The 15,576-nt window shown below is 37.1% G+C and overlaps 1 protein-coding gene across 1 annotated transcript in view; it reads left to right on the forward strand.

Annotated features, from left to right (window-relative positions):
- The first annotated feature begins 1,466 nt into the window (after window positions 1-1,466).
- LOC123749868 (nuclear pore complex protein Nup54-like) overlaps window positions 1,467-15,576 on the forward strand; it is a 47,608-nt gene continuing 33,498 nt past the window's right edge. The window contains exons 1-2 of the mRNA XM_069333846.1: window positions 1,467-1,613; window positions 3,383-3,543. Coding sequence (XP_069189947.1) covers window positions 1,467-1,613; window positions 3,383-3,543 — 308 coding nt within the window. The remainder of the gene's footprint in view (window positions 1,614-3,382; window positions 3,544-15,576) is intronic.

Raw genomic sequence — 15,576 nt, forward strand, 5'->3', positions numbered from 1 at the left:
TTCCATTTAAGATCTCTACCGATTCCTCCCAGGCCAACAATGTCATATATTTTTCGGATAATGAGCAAATCTCCACAAAACGACGTGGGAAAACGATAAGAGCCATCAGCTTGATAACATGAACCACGGGATCTGGGTTCATAATTGGTATTTATAATAATATACATTGATATTGTAATATACTGGTGAATTAACAATTTTAATGGTAAAGTTTTACAATTTACAAATGTGAAGAATTTCTTGTTAAATGTAATGTGATTTATATTTTCAGATACTATTACCTTATATTTACACTCTTTTACCACATCATTCATCGTGATAGAATATTTAAATGGAAATAATATACGTTTGTTATATCCAATATCCGAAGATGATCTCCTTCTAGTGTCTGGGCCTGGTGAGGTTCCCCGTGTTCGTTGACGGGTGTTGGTTCGGTTTGACTTTGATTTTTGGGGAGTTGAAGTTGTAAAATCTTCCAGTGAATCATCATCATCCTGTGTCGTGCTGGTTCGATTTAGCTTTGATTTTTTTGTCTTTGGAGTAGAAGTTGAAGTTGAGGGGTTATTCAATTCTTCCAGTTCCAGTGAAGTATCCGAATCATCATCATCCTGTGTCGTGCTGGTTCGATTTAGCTTTGATTTTTTTGTCTTTGGAGTAGAAGTTGAAGTTGAGGGGTTATTCAATTCTTCCAGTTCCATTGAAGTATCCGAATCATCTTCCTCCATCTCTTCTGTATCACTTAAAACTGGATTTTGATTTGACATAATTGTATCTATTTTTTTTTATAATATACTAAAATTTTATTTGATAATGTACTTGGTTCCAGCAAAAAAAAAAAAATTGCCTATGTTATACATGATACATTTTTGGGAGGAAGAAAGGGAATGGGGTGGGGTACTTCAAATAGTATTGGCAGCTGGAAGCAGCTGACTGGATGGAAGTCAATAATATAGTGCCAGTCACTTCTAAGCATAGACAGGTACACTATTTTTCGGGTAATCATTATTTGTTTATGTTGTAATTTATGGAAAACATTTGACACTTTTTTTTTGGTTAAATGTATTATATATATAGAGAGAGAAGCTCTATCCTAACTTATTGTATATGATTTTGGTGCAGGGTGACGACAACTATCATTGTCCATGATTAGAGGTAATCACACACAGGAGCCTAATGTAGAAAGATGTAACCAGAATGAAGCTAATATTGCCGAAGTTTCACTGAAAGGAGAGAGCGTGGAGAAAAAGGCGGAGAGTTTAGCCAAGTATATTGTGTTTTCACTGATGGAGAAGACAAAGGCGACAACTAATGATAATGTTGAAGAAACACTCCTCAGATGTATCAAGACGATGGTGCACAGTCACGAAAAACAATTTAAGGGAATATTTAAAAAATTGGACATTACTCATGACACTGGATATGTGACATTTGTTGGAGTTTTCAATGAACTATTTGAAGGTGAAAAGATGGATATTACTTGGGGCAGGATAATTGCACTATATGCTTTTGGTGGACAGATGGCTTTGTATTGCAAAGACAAAAATATGGAGGACTTGAGCGAAAAAATAGCAACATTTATGAGCAAATATGCCAGTGAAGTAGTTGCACCATTTGTCAGGAGCTGGTGGATGGATAAAAATATGTGAAGAATTTCCAGCAGAAGAAGGTGATACGTTGCTGGTTTAGATATCATTGTCCCTGCAGGTGTATAAAGCCTCTCTCTCTCTCTCTCTCTCTCTCTCTCTCTCTCTCTCTCTCTCTCTCTCTCTCTCTCTCTCTCTCTCTCTCTCTCTCTCTCTCTCTCTCTCTCTCTCTCTCTCTCTCTCTCTCTCTCTCTCTCTCCTCTCTCTCTCTCTCTCTCTCTCTCTCTCTCTCTCTCTCTCTCTCTCTCTCTCTCTCTCTCTCTCTCTCTCTCTCTCTCTCTCTCTCTCTCTCTCTCTCTCTCTCTCTCTCTCTCTCTCTCTCTCTCTCTCTCTCTCTCTCTCTCTCTCTCTCTCTCTCTCTCTCTCTCTCTCTCTCTCTCTCTCTCTCTCTCTCTCTCTCTCTCTCTCTCTCTCTCTCTCTCTCTCTCTCTCTCTCTCTCTCTCTCTCTCTCTCTCTCTCTCTCTCTCTCTCTCTCTCTCTCTCTCTCTCTCTCTCTCTCTCTCTCTCTCTCTCTCTCTCTCTCTCTCTCTCTCTCTCTCTCTCTCTCTCTCTCTCTCTCTCTCTCTCTCTCTCTCTCTCTCTCTCTCTCTCTCTCTCTCTCTCTCTCTCTCTCTCTCTCTCTCTCTCTCTCTCTCTCTCTCTCTCTCTCTCTCTCTCTCTCTCTCTCTCTCTCTCTCTCTCTCTCTCTCTCTCTCTCTCTCTCTCTCTCTCTCTCTCTCTCTCTCTCTCTCTCTCTCTCTCTCTCTCTCTCTCTCTCTCTCTCTCTCTCTCTCTCTCTCTCCTCTCTCTCTCTCTCTCTCTCTCTCTCTCTCTCTCTCTCTCTCTCTCTCTCTCTCTCTCTCTCTCTCTCTCTCTCTCTCTCTCTCTCTCTCTCTCTCTCTCTCTCTCTCTCTCTCTCTCTCTCTCTCTCTCTCTCTCTCTCTCTCTCTCTCTCTCTCTCTCTCTCTCTCTCTCTCTCTCTCTCTCTCTCTCTCTCTCTCTCTCTCTCTCTCTCTCTCTCTCTCTCTCTCTCTCTCTCTCTCTCTCTCTCTCTCTCTCTCTCTCTCTCTCTCTCTCTCTCTCTCTCTCTCTCTCTCTCTCTCTCTCTCTCTCTCTCTCTCTCTCTCTCTCTCTCTCTCTCTCTCTCTCTCTCTCTCTCTCTCTCTCTCTCTCTCTCTCTCTCTCTCTCTCTCTCTCTCTCTCTCTCTCTCTCTCTCTCTCTCTCTCTCTCTCTCTCTCTCTCTCTCTCTCTCTCTCTCTCTCTCTCTCTCTCTCTCTCTCTCTCTCTCTCTCTCTCTCTCTCTCTCTCTCTCTCTCTCTCTCTCTCTCTCTCTCTCTCTCTCTCTCTCTCTCTCTCTCTCTCTCTCTCTCTCTCTCTCTCTCTCTCTCTCTCTCTCTCTCTCTCTCCTCATCCACAATAACTTGAACTTCCCCAAAGTCAGATAGAAGAAAATTATAAAATTGAAAATTATTGGCTACATGGCCATGTATGATATATAAGACAACCCTCAACCTTATATTCCTTATATTAGTTCTCCACTGTGAAGGGAAGAGACCTCGCTTGGAGCTCGTATATATATACTATATATATATATATATATATATATATATATATATATATATATATATATATATATATATATATATATATATATATATATATATATATATATATATATATATATATATATATATATATATATATATATATAAAAGTGTAAAAAGTATTATTAAAACATATAGTTTTTCATTTCAACAGATATCATTAATCTTTATGGACACTCATACAGATGTTGCAGAGTTACAGTTGGGTGGCAAGTACATAACTTTGGACTCGAAACAAGAAGCCACAATTCATCCAGCTTCTGTCTTATTTGGTGGGAAACCTGCCTATGTATTGTTCACAGAACTTGTACACAGGTAAAACATACATGCATATAAACTCTGCCATAGATGCTCAGTGGTTGTATGAAGTTGCTCCAGAATACTTCAGAAAAGAGTTTCAGTGCTGGAACAGAAACTTTTCTACAAATGGGGGAACAGGAACCTCTAGTCATGGATGAGGTAAAAAAAAAAAAAAAAAAATTAACTCTATATCATCATCTGAGACTCCTCATTACAAATTTTCATAAGATTGTGATTTGTCATAAGATTGTGATTTGTCTTCTTCAGTCAAAGGATGACTATTCAAGTTATTATATTTTATCAAATATGTTATGTAAAACTATGTTGTGAATACAATATAATAAATGATGTTCATTTTTATTTATTTATTTTTTTTTGTCATCTTATAAGGTAAATGTGGTACGATTTGATATGAGATTACAATTCGAGGGGGACAGCAAGGACCAACACTCCCGAGGCACAGAGCGCCGGTGCAGGTGCAGTAGGCGCAGCAAAGACCAGCACTCCTGAGGCACAGAACATTGGCGTAGCAAAGACCAATACTCCCGAGGCACAGAGCGACAGCGCAGCAGGCGCAGCAAAGACCAACACTCCCGAGGCACAGAGCGACAACACTCCCGAGGCACAGAGCGACAGCGCAGCAGGCGCAGTAAAGACCAACACTCCCGAGGCATAGAGCGACAGCGCAGCAGACGCAGCAAAGACCAGCACTCCCAAGGCAGAGAATGGAGGCGCAGTAAAGACCAGCACTCCCGAGGCAGAGAATGGAGGCGCAGTAAAGACCAGCACTCCCGAGGCGGAGAATGGAGGCGGAGTAAAGACCAGCACTCCCGAGGCGGAGAATGGAGGCGCAGTAAAGACCAGCACTCCTGAGGCAAAGACCAGCACTCTCGAGGTGGAGACCAGCACTCTCGAGGTGGAGAATGGAGGCTCAGTAAAGACTGTCACCTCCTTGAGTTATCACAGAGTAGCGGCGCTCCAAAGACCAACTTCAATCATGCTGCTCTTACACCACCTGTGCTGACCTGATGCTAGGAGAAAGAGGAAGGGTTGAATTGTACTTACCTCAGTACACGCATGAGGTTTCAGCAGGTGAACACCTTTCTGTTGTAGTTCTGAAATAATTTTAAAAATAATATTTATATCTTGTGTTGGAAACAGGCTCATATAAACTTGTAAAATATTTTATCACTAATAATAAAAAAAAAATATAACAACCAAAAGACCTGATATAAAACCCTCATCACTTTTAACTAAATTAGTTTAGTATCTCTTTGTCATAATACTGTACATTGCTGTCTCCTGATGTATTTGCAAAATATCACGTGACACGACTCCTTTTGAATTTTAATTTATTCCTAGATATTATTTTCACTCTTAAGGTTTTCTTTATAGTTAAAAATGAATAATAATAATAATAATAATAATAATAATAATAATAATAATAACCTCTTTAAAAAAAAGAGAAAGAGGAAAAAGAAAAAATTGAAAATTCTGTCTCAATGGCCTATTTCCCATCAAAAGGAGGAATTTACAGTCCCAGTGAAAATGAAGAATCTAATAATAAAATTAGAAAAAACAAAACAGCTGCAACAACAGTAACAGAATCTAAACCAACACCAACACCAACACCAAGAACAACTAGTGAAAGAAAAAGTGAACAAAATAGAAGAAAATCTCAACAACAACAACAACGACGATACCGCATACCATTTGTCAAAACAGCAGGTGGACTCTTACCCTCTAGTGACGCATATCGTGTAAACCGAGATGGTCACATTAAAAACGAGAAAAATCACTTTAATAGGGATGTTTATATTGATGATTATGATTTAGAGGAAAGAACGCGAATAGCTAGAGTTGAAAGACGTTTACAGTATATTGAGGAGTGTTTAGGTAAGTGTAACATCATTAAAGCTGAACCAATAACAGCTTTAATTTATACACATGAAAGTGCTCAATTTATTATAAATAAAGTTTATCATAACTGGATTAGATTTATGGGACATGTGGCTCAGCAACTTATGTCTAGAACAATTAAAAATTTGTTTGGAGGTGCTGATCAATATTTGTTTGAGGGTTGGTTTGAAATTCAAAAAAATTTAAGATCACCCCCACTAAATTATCATTTTATCGACTATAAGGAAAATGTATAAGAAGTAAATAAGGAAATTTTGAATTTGGCGTTAGAAGGTGATAGAGATCAAAATGGTAAACTCCTCTATCCTCAAGATTGTGAGTATATTAATCTTTATTTGGACAATACTACTAATAATGTGTATATTTTTTATTCAATAAATGAATTAATAAACATATATAAAACAAAAACAGATGATGATAAAAATTATATAAACAAGGATAATGATCGGTCTCTTGTAAGTGGCCTAGATGCTTATAGTTTGGTTATGCCTGGAGCTGATAAACGATATAAGGTGTTAGGTTTCCATCGTATTTTATATAATACATTTGTAAATATGTCTAATGGAGAAATGTTCAACACTAGTCTAAATGGAATGGGAATGTCAGCTCTTAACGTCTGTGTTATTATTGTTCATGCCATGATTCATTTAAAATGTTTACTTGATAAAAATATACTTCCCACTGAGAAAATGCGACACTCTAACAAACATTTCATTGAAGAAGTAATAAAACATGTTCCTTTCACATTATTCGGGCATCCCATGTTACCAATTGTTACCTTCAAAGACCAATAAAAAAACAATTTATTAACAATTTAATTAATTTTTAAAAAATAAGAAAACAATGTCGTGGAATATGACTACAAAGCCACTTTTATCATATGCAGGCGATGAGTCACAATAACGTGGCTGAAGTATGTTGACCAGACCACACACTAGAAATTGAAGGGACGACGACGTTTCGGTCCGTCCTGGACCATTCTCAAGTCGATTGTGATGGGGAGGTAGGGACAGGCATTAAATCGGCAAGAGAGAGCTGAGGAGGAAAGTCAGGTGTAGGGGATAGTAGTAATGAGAACTGCAGCAGGCCTATTGGCCCATACGAGGCAGCTCCCATTATAACCACCGAAGGAGATAGTAATAGGAATAAGAAGAGGATAGCAAGGGAGCGTAGGAGAAGACAATGAACAGAAAAAGGGAGAAGAGAGAAAGAAAGGGAAAGAGAAAGAAAGAAATGGAAGGGGGAAAGCTTATGTTAAGTCACGTTTGTTAGAAAGATTAGAGCATTTGAGTATATACTGTGAAAGGGAAGAGTCCACAGCAACAAAGCCAGGACTCAAGTTCATGTTGGGTACATTGTTAATAAGAGCCGATTCTACAAGACGGCGTCTGTGTAGAGTAGAGGCAGGAAAGATTATTTTGGAGGAAGACCAATCAATGGGATGATTAGAATCCCTCACATGGCAGAAGAGAGCATTGTTAGTGTCTGCAGACATAACACTTCTCTTGTGTTCTTTAAGTCTGTCATTCAGTGTACGGCCAGTTTCGCCAAAGTATTGGAGAGGACAAGATGAACAGGAAATAGAGTATACACCAGCAGCATTAGAAGCAGGAGGAGCAGTGTGAACTAGATTGCTACGAAGTGTGTTAGTTTGTCGAAAGGCGAGTTTAATTTCAAGAGGACGAAAGGTATTGGTAAAAGTTTTGAGTTCAGATATGAAGGGAAGGCATAGTACAGTGCTACTAGTGTTGGAAGCAGGTTTAGGATGAAAGAAATTTCGTTTAGCTTGAGAGTGGGCACAGTTGAAGAAATGCAAAGGATAACCAAGGCGAGAGAATGATTTGTAGATAAAGGCAATTTCAGAATCAAGAAACTGAGGGTCGCTGATGCGTAGAGCGCGGAGGAAGAGAGAGACGAGGACACTTTTCTTAACAGAAAGAGGATGGTAGGAAAAGAAGTGAATGTACATGCCACTATGCATGGGTTTACGGTAGACAGAAAAAGAGAACCCAAACACAGAGCTGTGAACATGAACATCAAGAAAAGGAAGGAGGGAATTAGATTCCCACTCAACTTTGAAATGGATAGAAGGAGCCAGATTGTTAAGAGAGGCGAGGAAAGGCTGGAAAAGATTAAGGTCATGAGGCCATAAAGCAAAAATGTCATCAACATAGCGAAGCCAGAGAGAGGGACGAGTATCAATAGAAGGAAGAAGAACAGTTTCGAAGTATTCCATGTAGAAATTAGCAAGAACAGGGGAGAGAGGGGAACCCATAGCGACACCGAAAGTTTGAGTGTAATATTTACCGTTGAAAGAGAAAGAGTTAGATTCAACACAGAGTCTAATGAGATCGAGGAAAACGTCAGTGGGAAGTGGGAGAGGAAGGAGACCCTCTGACGCCTTCTGTCTGAGGAAAGAGAGAACGTCATCGAGCGGAACATTAGTGAACAGAGAGTCGACATCAAGACTAAGCATTTTACAAGAGGGTTGCAGGCGCAGTCTTTCTATGAAGTCCTGAGAGTGACGAAGGTGGGCAGGGGAAAAAGTGCCAAGGTAAGGTGTCAGGGTTTTAGCGAGCCAGGAGGCAAGAGGATAGCTGACAGAGCCCCGTGAAGAAATGATAGGACGAAGAGGAACACCAGGTTTATGAGTCTTAGGAAGACCATAGAAATAAGGAAGAGAAGGGCAGATGACACGGAAACGTTTAATGAGATCAAAGTCAGGAGGGCAAAGACTAGAGAGCTGTCTTAGTTTGCGGTTAAAGGAAGTTTTGAGGCGATCCAAAGGGTTAGAAGTCAGAGGAGCATAAGTGTGAGAGTCAGAGAGCAAGACATCTGTTTTTCGGAGGTAGTCCTCACGGTCAAGGACAACCACCGAATTGCTTTTGTCTGAAGGAAGGATAAGAATAGAGTTGTTAGATTTCAGGGAGGCAAGGGCAAGCTGGAAGCGACGAGGAAGGTGGTTATTTTTAGAAAACAAGCTGTCAAGAACGGGGATAAGGGCCCCTCTAAAGGCAGACAGGTCCGAAAGAGTACTAGAGTTGGAATTGACAAATTCCAACTCTAGTACTAGAATTGTACTAGAATTGGAATTGATCTCATTAGTTCCTTTGACAGGTTTGTCAATTCCAACTCTAGTACTCTTTCGGACCTGTCTGCCTTTAGAGGGGCCCTTATCCCCGTTCTTGACAGCTTGTTTTCTAAAAATAACCATCTTCCTCGTCGCTTCCAGCTTGCCCTTGCCTCCCTGAAATCTAACAACTCTATTCTTATCCTTCCTTCAGACAAAAGCAATTCGGTGGTTGTCCTTGACCGTGAGGACTACCTCCGAAAAACAGATGTCTTGCTCTCTGACTCTCACACTTATGCTCCTCTGACTTCTAACCCTTTGGATCGCCTCAAAACTTCCTTTAACCGCAAACTAAGACAGCTCTCTAGTCTTTGCCCTCCTGACTCTGATCTCATTAAACGTTTCCGTGTCATCTGCCCTTCTCTTCCTTATTTCTATGGTCTTCCTAAGACTCATAAACCTGGTGTTCCTCTTCGTCCTATCATTTCTTCACGGGGCTCTGTCAGCTATCCTCTTGCCTCCTGGCTCGCTAAAACCCTGACACCTTACCTTGGCACTTTTTCCCCTGCCCACCTTCGTCACTCTCAGGACTTCATAGAAAGACTGCGCCTGCAACCCTCTTGTAAAATGCTTAGTCTTGATGTCGACTCTCTGTTCACTAATGTTCCGCTCGATGACGTTCTCTCTTTCCTCAGACAGAAGGCGTCAGAGGGTCTCCTTCCTCTCCCACTTCCCACTGACGTTTTCCTCGATCTCATTAGACTCTGTGTTGAATCTAACTCTTTCTCTTTCAACGGTAAATATTACACTCAAACTTTCGGTGTCGCTATGGGTTCCCCTCTCTCCCCTGTTCTTGCTAATTTCTACATGGAATACTTCGAAACTGTTCTTCTTCCTTCTATTGATACTCGTCCCTCTCTCTGGCTTCGCTATGTTGATGACATTTTTGCTTTATGGCCTCATGACCTTAATCTTTTCCAGCCTTTCCTCGCCTCTCTTAACAATCTGGCTCCTTCTATCCATTTCAAAGTTGAGTGGGAATCTAATTCCCTCCTTCCTTTACTTGATGTTCATGTTCACAGCTCTGTGTTTGGGTTCTCTTTTTCTGTCTACCGTAAACCCATGCATAGTGGCATGTACATTCACTTCTTTTCCTACCATCCTCTTTCTGTTAAGAAAAGTGTCCTCGTCTCTCTCTTCCTCCGCGCTCTACGCATCAGCGACCCTCAGTTTCTTGATTCTGAAATTGCCTTTATCTACAAATCATTCTCTCGCCTTGGTTATCCTTTGCATTTCTTCAACTGTGCCCACTCTCAAGCTAAACGAAATTTCTTTCATCCTAAACCTGCTTCCAACACTAGTAGCACTGTACTATGCCTTCCCTTCATATCTGAACTCAAAACTTTTACCAATACCTTTCGTCCTCTTGACATTAAACTCGCCTTTCGACAAACTAACACACTTCGTAGCAATCTAGTTCACACTGCTCCTCCTGCTTCTAATGCTGCTGGTGTATACTCTATTTCCTGTTCATCTTGTCCTCTCCAATACTTTGGCGAAACTGGCCGTACACTGAATGACAGACTTAAAGAACACAAGAGAAGTGTTATGTCTGCAGACACTAACAATGCTCTCTTCTGCCATGTGAGGGATTCTAATCATCCCATTGATTGGTCTTCCTCCAAAATAATCTTTCCTGCCTCTACTCTACACAGACGCCGTCTTGTAGAATCGGCTCTTATTAACAATGTACCCAACATGAACTTGAGTCCTGGCTTTGTTGCTGTGGACTCTTCCCTTTCACAGTATATACTCAAATGCTCTAATCTTTCTAACAAACGTGACTTAACATAAGCTTTCCCCCTTCCATTTCTTTCTTTCTCTTTCCCTTTCTTTCTCTCTTCTCCCTTTTTCTGTTCATTGTCTTCTCCTACGCTCCCTTGCTATCCTCTTCTTATTCCTATTACTATCTCCTTCGGTGGTTATAATGGGAGCTGCCTCGTATGGGCCAATAGGCCTGCTGCAGTTCTCATTACTACTATCCCCTACACCTGACTTTCCTCCTCAGCTCTCTCTTGCCGATTTAATGCCTGTCCCTACCTCACCATCACAATCGACTTGAGAATGGTCCAGGACGGACCGAAACGTCGTCGTCCCTTCAATTTCTAGTGTGTGGTCTGGTCAACACACTTTTATCATATTTTCCTTCTGATATAACTAGTGATACTAATGCAATTATTACAACTAGTGACACTACGTCAACAACAACAACAACAACAACAACAACTACATTCACTGCAACATCTACAATTACTACTGATATATTGTCACCAATAAACAATGATGACAATAATAATAATAATAATAATGATAATATTAATAATTATTTTAACAGTAAACAAATGTTTGATACTGAAGATTTTACTCAAGATATGTTTTTTTATAAATATGTACGATATCTTAACGAGGAAAAAAGAGCACCAGCTCTTCTTGTTTTTGATTTCGATAATACATTAGCCATATATGATGAACAACAACATTTACAACTGAATTTGTCAGACAGTTTTCCATCAGTATATACACGGCCATTTTTATATGAGATGTTAGATTATATGAAAGCCACCAACAAACACAATATTCTTATTTTATGGACAGCAGGAAAACGATCATATATTCAAAATGTTTTAACTTTATTGAACATGTGTCAATATTTTACACATATTTTAACGTATTATGACTGTGTTTTATCTAAAAATAAATATGGTGTTAGTAAGTCATATAAATATATTGTCAATAAATACCCTAAATATTCAGATATGAGAGCCATACTGATAGATAACTGGGCTGTTTATAATGCTTTGGGAAGGAAAAGAAAGAGTTATAAGACAAATTATGATGATGGAATAGTCAAACAGCAATACAGTCGACTGATATCTATCAAACCTTATACCATATATGACGTGGTGAAAGAATTTGGGGCTTTCAATATACCCCCTCATCAAATAAATGATATTGATATGTTCATTCGTTCTAAAGGCTTAAACGGCAAAACCAATAATAATTATAATCATAATAATGGAACAGATTCATCCACACCAGGAAAATTTGACCAGTACCCATCATATGGGGACTCTTATCCTTAATATGTTTCTGTGAAAGAGAAATCTTTGGGATAGTAGCAACTCCGACTATACAAAACAAAAGAAGTATAAACAGTGACTACTATATTATTATGCTTGAAAACGATCAGTTATCATTGATAAATAGAAACAAGGTAGAAAATAGTAATATGATCAGAAGTAGACAATGCCGTCCCCTTATATGGATACAAATTTCAACTTAATGATGGTAGTACTATTAATATCTATTTTATATTTCATAAGTTTGATTAAGTAGGTACTCGTGGGATTATGCCTGAAAGCTTCTAAGGCAGAATCCCGGCTGGAGAAGCAACAATATGGTGTTCAGCTGACATTGGAATGGTCAAAGAGCGATTGGTTAGTATCCTAGGACTCAATGATCGTTGGTCATCTTGTGTTAATTCATCATCATCATCATCATTCATTCCATACGTTTTTATTTGGGATATGATTTTTTCTATTAATTCAAGTTGGTTATTTAACATTAATTCTTGTTCATGTATAGTGTCAATAGTTGAAAGGTTAACCCTTTTCCATAATTCATTTTTACTTTCCTCTGTTTTTCTGTAAATTTCTTCAATGTTGTTTTTATAAATTTCTTGAGAGTTTTTTAGTTGCCATTGATAATGTTCATGTAACTGTTGTATACAAAATTTATTATTGTTTTCCAATTGGTTTATATTATTTTGAAATGTGTTTTGAATTTCATTTATTTTTGAATTAGAGATTGTATTCATATTTACACAACTTTTTATGAGTTCATTCATGCGTTTGCATAACAGAAAACAAAGGTAAATCAATTGAGTGTAGATTGAAAATGGTGTATAAAGATGAATACGTTCAAGGGCAAATAGAAACTGTTCAAATAATTTATATACACCAAAAATTCTGTCCATGAGATTGGGTCCATCCATATTTTCGTTTTCAAGTTCATTGATTGCACAATGTATAAGGTTGGTTAGTAGATCGTTAATGAGGGATGAACCTACTATTTGGTCAATATTATCGGTATTTTTAAAGAATTCATTTAATTTTTGAAGATTTTCTTTCGGTTTAAATTTTTTATATAATTTTTCTTATCTTCTTGTGATGCTAATTTGAACAGCGTTGAGCATATTATCAAAGAAAATGGGTTTAGTCTCTCTGGACTATTTTAATTTTCGGGTATAATTTTAATTTCATTTACAAAGAGTGTTTTTAGAATAGATTTTTCAAAGTCTAAATAAATTTGAAAAGCTTTTTTATATTTTTTATTTTTAAGGGCATCATTAAGATTAATAATATCCAAGGTTGATTTTGAAGTCATTTTTTTTATTTTATTTTACTTTGTTAATTTGGTTGTTTTATGGACTCAATAAACTCGTTGTGATCTTTCATTTCAGCCAAAAAATTTATATTATGGGTAATATTCCCTAGAGAATTTTTAGAAATGAAGTTTGTGCCAGTATCTCGAGCTAATATATTTGGTAAAAATGTTGCCATATTCTTTAAAACTAATTTTTCATTACTGCATATATTTGTAAGGGAAATGAATCCTATATGAGATGAATAAGCAGTATTAGGAGGGGTGGTTTCTAATATCCTCATCATACATTCTCCATTGGATTCGTCAGTGGAAATATCAATATTTGAATTTTTTTCCGGTTTCAAGTTAATATCTAATATTTTACTAGGGTACATTCCCATTGCAATATCGAGAATGGAAACATCATTAATGTTATTTACCACATACACATTTAGATCATCATTAAATGTATTGAAATACTGTTTTAAATTATCAGTATTTGAAGTTAAATGACTTTGATACGTTTTAACCATAGGTTTCTCAGTTGCAATATGAGACAGATAAGAAAATTTGGTCTCATGTATAAAAGAAGGGGGATGAATATCTATAGGTCTAACAGGATTTTTGAGCTGTTGTAATACATTGGGTGAACTGGTATTGGTTTGGGTGGATATTTTAGGTTTAAGAGCTAGTTTTAACTGTATACATTCAGTGGATTGATTTCTGGTAGTAGTTGTAGTAAAAATAGATCTTCCTTGTCTGTTAACAATAAGAATGTTATGCATCGTGAAGATACATCGACCATTGAGAGGTGGTAATTCTTTAAGATCATCGAGGGAGTCAGAAAGAGCAATTGCTATAGCTATATAATCATGAGTCCTATGTGTCGATAATGGTTCACAGTATGACAATCGATTATTTCTTATTTGTAAGAGCCGTTGCTGAGATTTAATTAACTGAGCATAATAAATACTCATTATATTGTTAATATCAAAGATTTTTAAATCCACTGAATTAAAATCATCATTTTTTATAACTTTAATAAATCGTGAAGAAGGAGGGGCGCTTATTCCCTTTTCATTGTCATTCCATTGTTCGTTTTTTAATGGACGTTTATAGTAACCGTTTTCCAAAGGATATGGGAGACTTTCTACAAATTTTGTATAAATTTTAGTTAAATCGTCAACATTTATTTCATTTATTTCGTCTATTATTTCTTTAGTGTTAACCCAAACAATTTTAATATTTTGATCTATGAGATTTGATGGCATAGCTAAAATTTGTAACAAAATGTTGGGATTGGGTAAGATAACATTACCAGGGAAGAAAGATATGTTCTGTGTTTGTTTAATTTGGGGATAAATTTTGTAATTAATACCGAAACTAGATAGAGCATGCCAGAAATATCCTAAATTATAGGTGTGTATTCCAATGTTATTATGACACATTTCATTATAAGGAAAATCATTTAAAGTTTCCCGAAAGATTAAACCCATTTTCACATACAAACATGGTTGGCATATGGCAGATAAACTTATATAGGTATTGGATTTGGATAATTTTTCTTGGGCTTTCATATAGAGTTGTTCAAGTTGAAGTAAATAATAATCTTTATCTTCTGTTTTTACATTAGGTAAAATTGCATGTTTACAAATACATTGAGTACCTATCATATTTATTTGTTCTCTAATCATCGTTCTAATTAAATTATGTTGGGGTGAATCATCATTAATTTTAGAAATGATATTAATGACATCAGAATTAACTATGGGATTTTTTATTGAAAGTGATGATGTCGGTGATTGAGGTAAAGATGAAGACATTTATTTACCTTTTTATTTTAGTTTATAATAAAAAATATATGAAAATATGAGTAGTCCTGTAGGGATTCCAAATAGAACCAATCCTGTACAATCACCAAACCCACAATCAAACCCACCACCAACACCACCAGCACAAAACCAACAAACAAACACCATAACACAACAATCAGTAGTTGGTCTAACTCCGAATTCATCTATAACATCAATAATGGCCAATCCAAAAGTTAATCCAGAAATATCTGAAGTTCTTTCCAAAATTCAAGATATGACTAGATATATCAGTGACCCTAACCAACGTGCTTCTTTCATAAAAGCTTTGGGTCAACAGTTAAATATGATAGGTAATTCTTCTAAATGTGTTTGTATTCACGCTCTATTTCCTGACCTAAAATATGAAGAAAAAGATTATCATTTACAACAAATTGAAGATTTGTATAGAAAAGCACGGGAAAAACCAGTACATAATATTTATAAAAGTTTGTCTGCTATATGTCCACCCTGTTTATATCTAAAAATGGGTTTGTTATCAACAGACGTGGTGAAAGATTTTAAAGACTCATCTTGTTCCAACAAAACTGGGCCTCACAAAACTTATAATTTAGGACCAATGGCTCATGTCTTAACAAGTTATAATGTTAATCAAAAAGTCTATCCTAACATGCAAAATGCTATGAATATATCTTTTCATCCAGGTAATATTCTAATCCCTGATTCAAAAATCTTTTTACAGATGTTAGCTATGCCATCAAATCTCATAGATCAGGGGGTTAAAGTAATTTGGGTTGATACAGAGGAAACTGTTCCTTGCCA

Source organism: Procambarus clarkii, chromosome 30 (assembly GCF_040958095.1).
Source record: "Procambarus clarkii isolate CNS0578487 chromosome 30, FALCON_Pclarkii_2.0, whole genome shotgun sequence".
Lineage (NCBI taxonomy): Eukaryota > Metazoa > Arthropoda > Malacostraca > Decapoda > Cambaridae > Procambarus > Procambarus clarkii.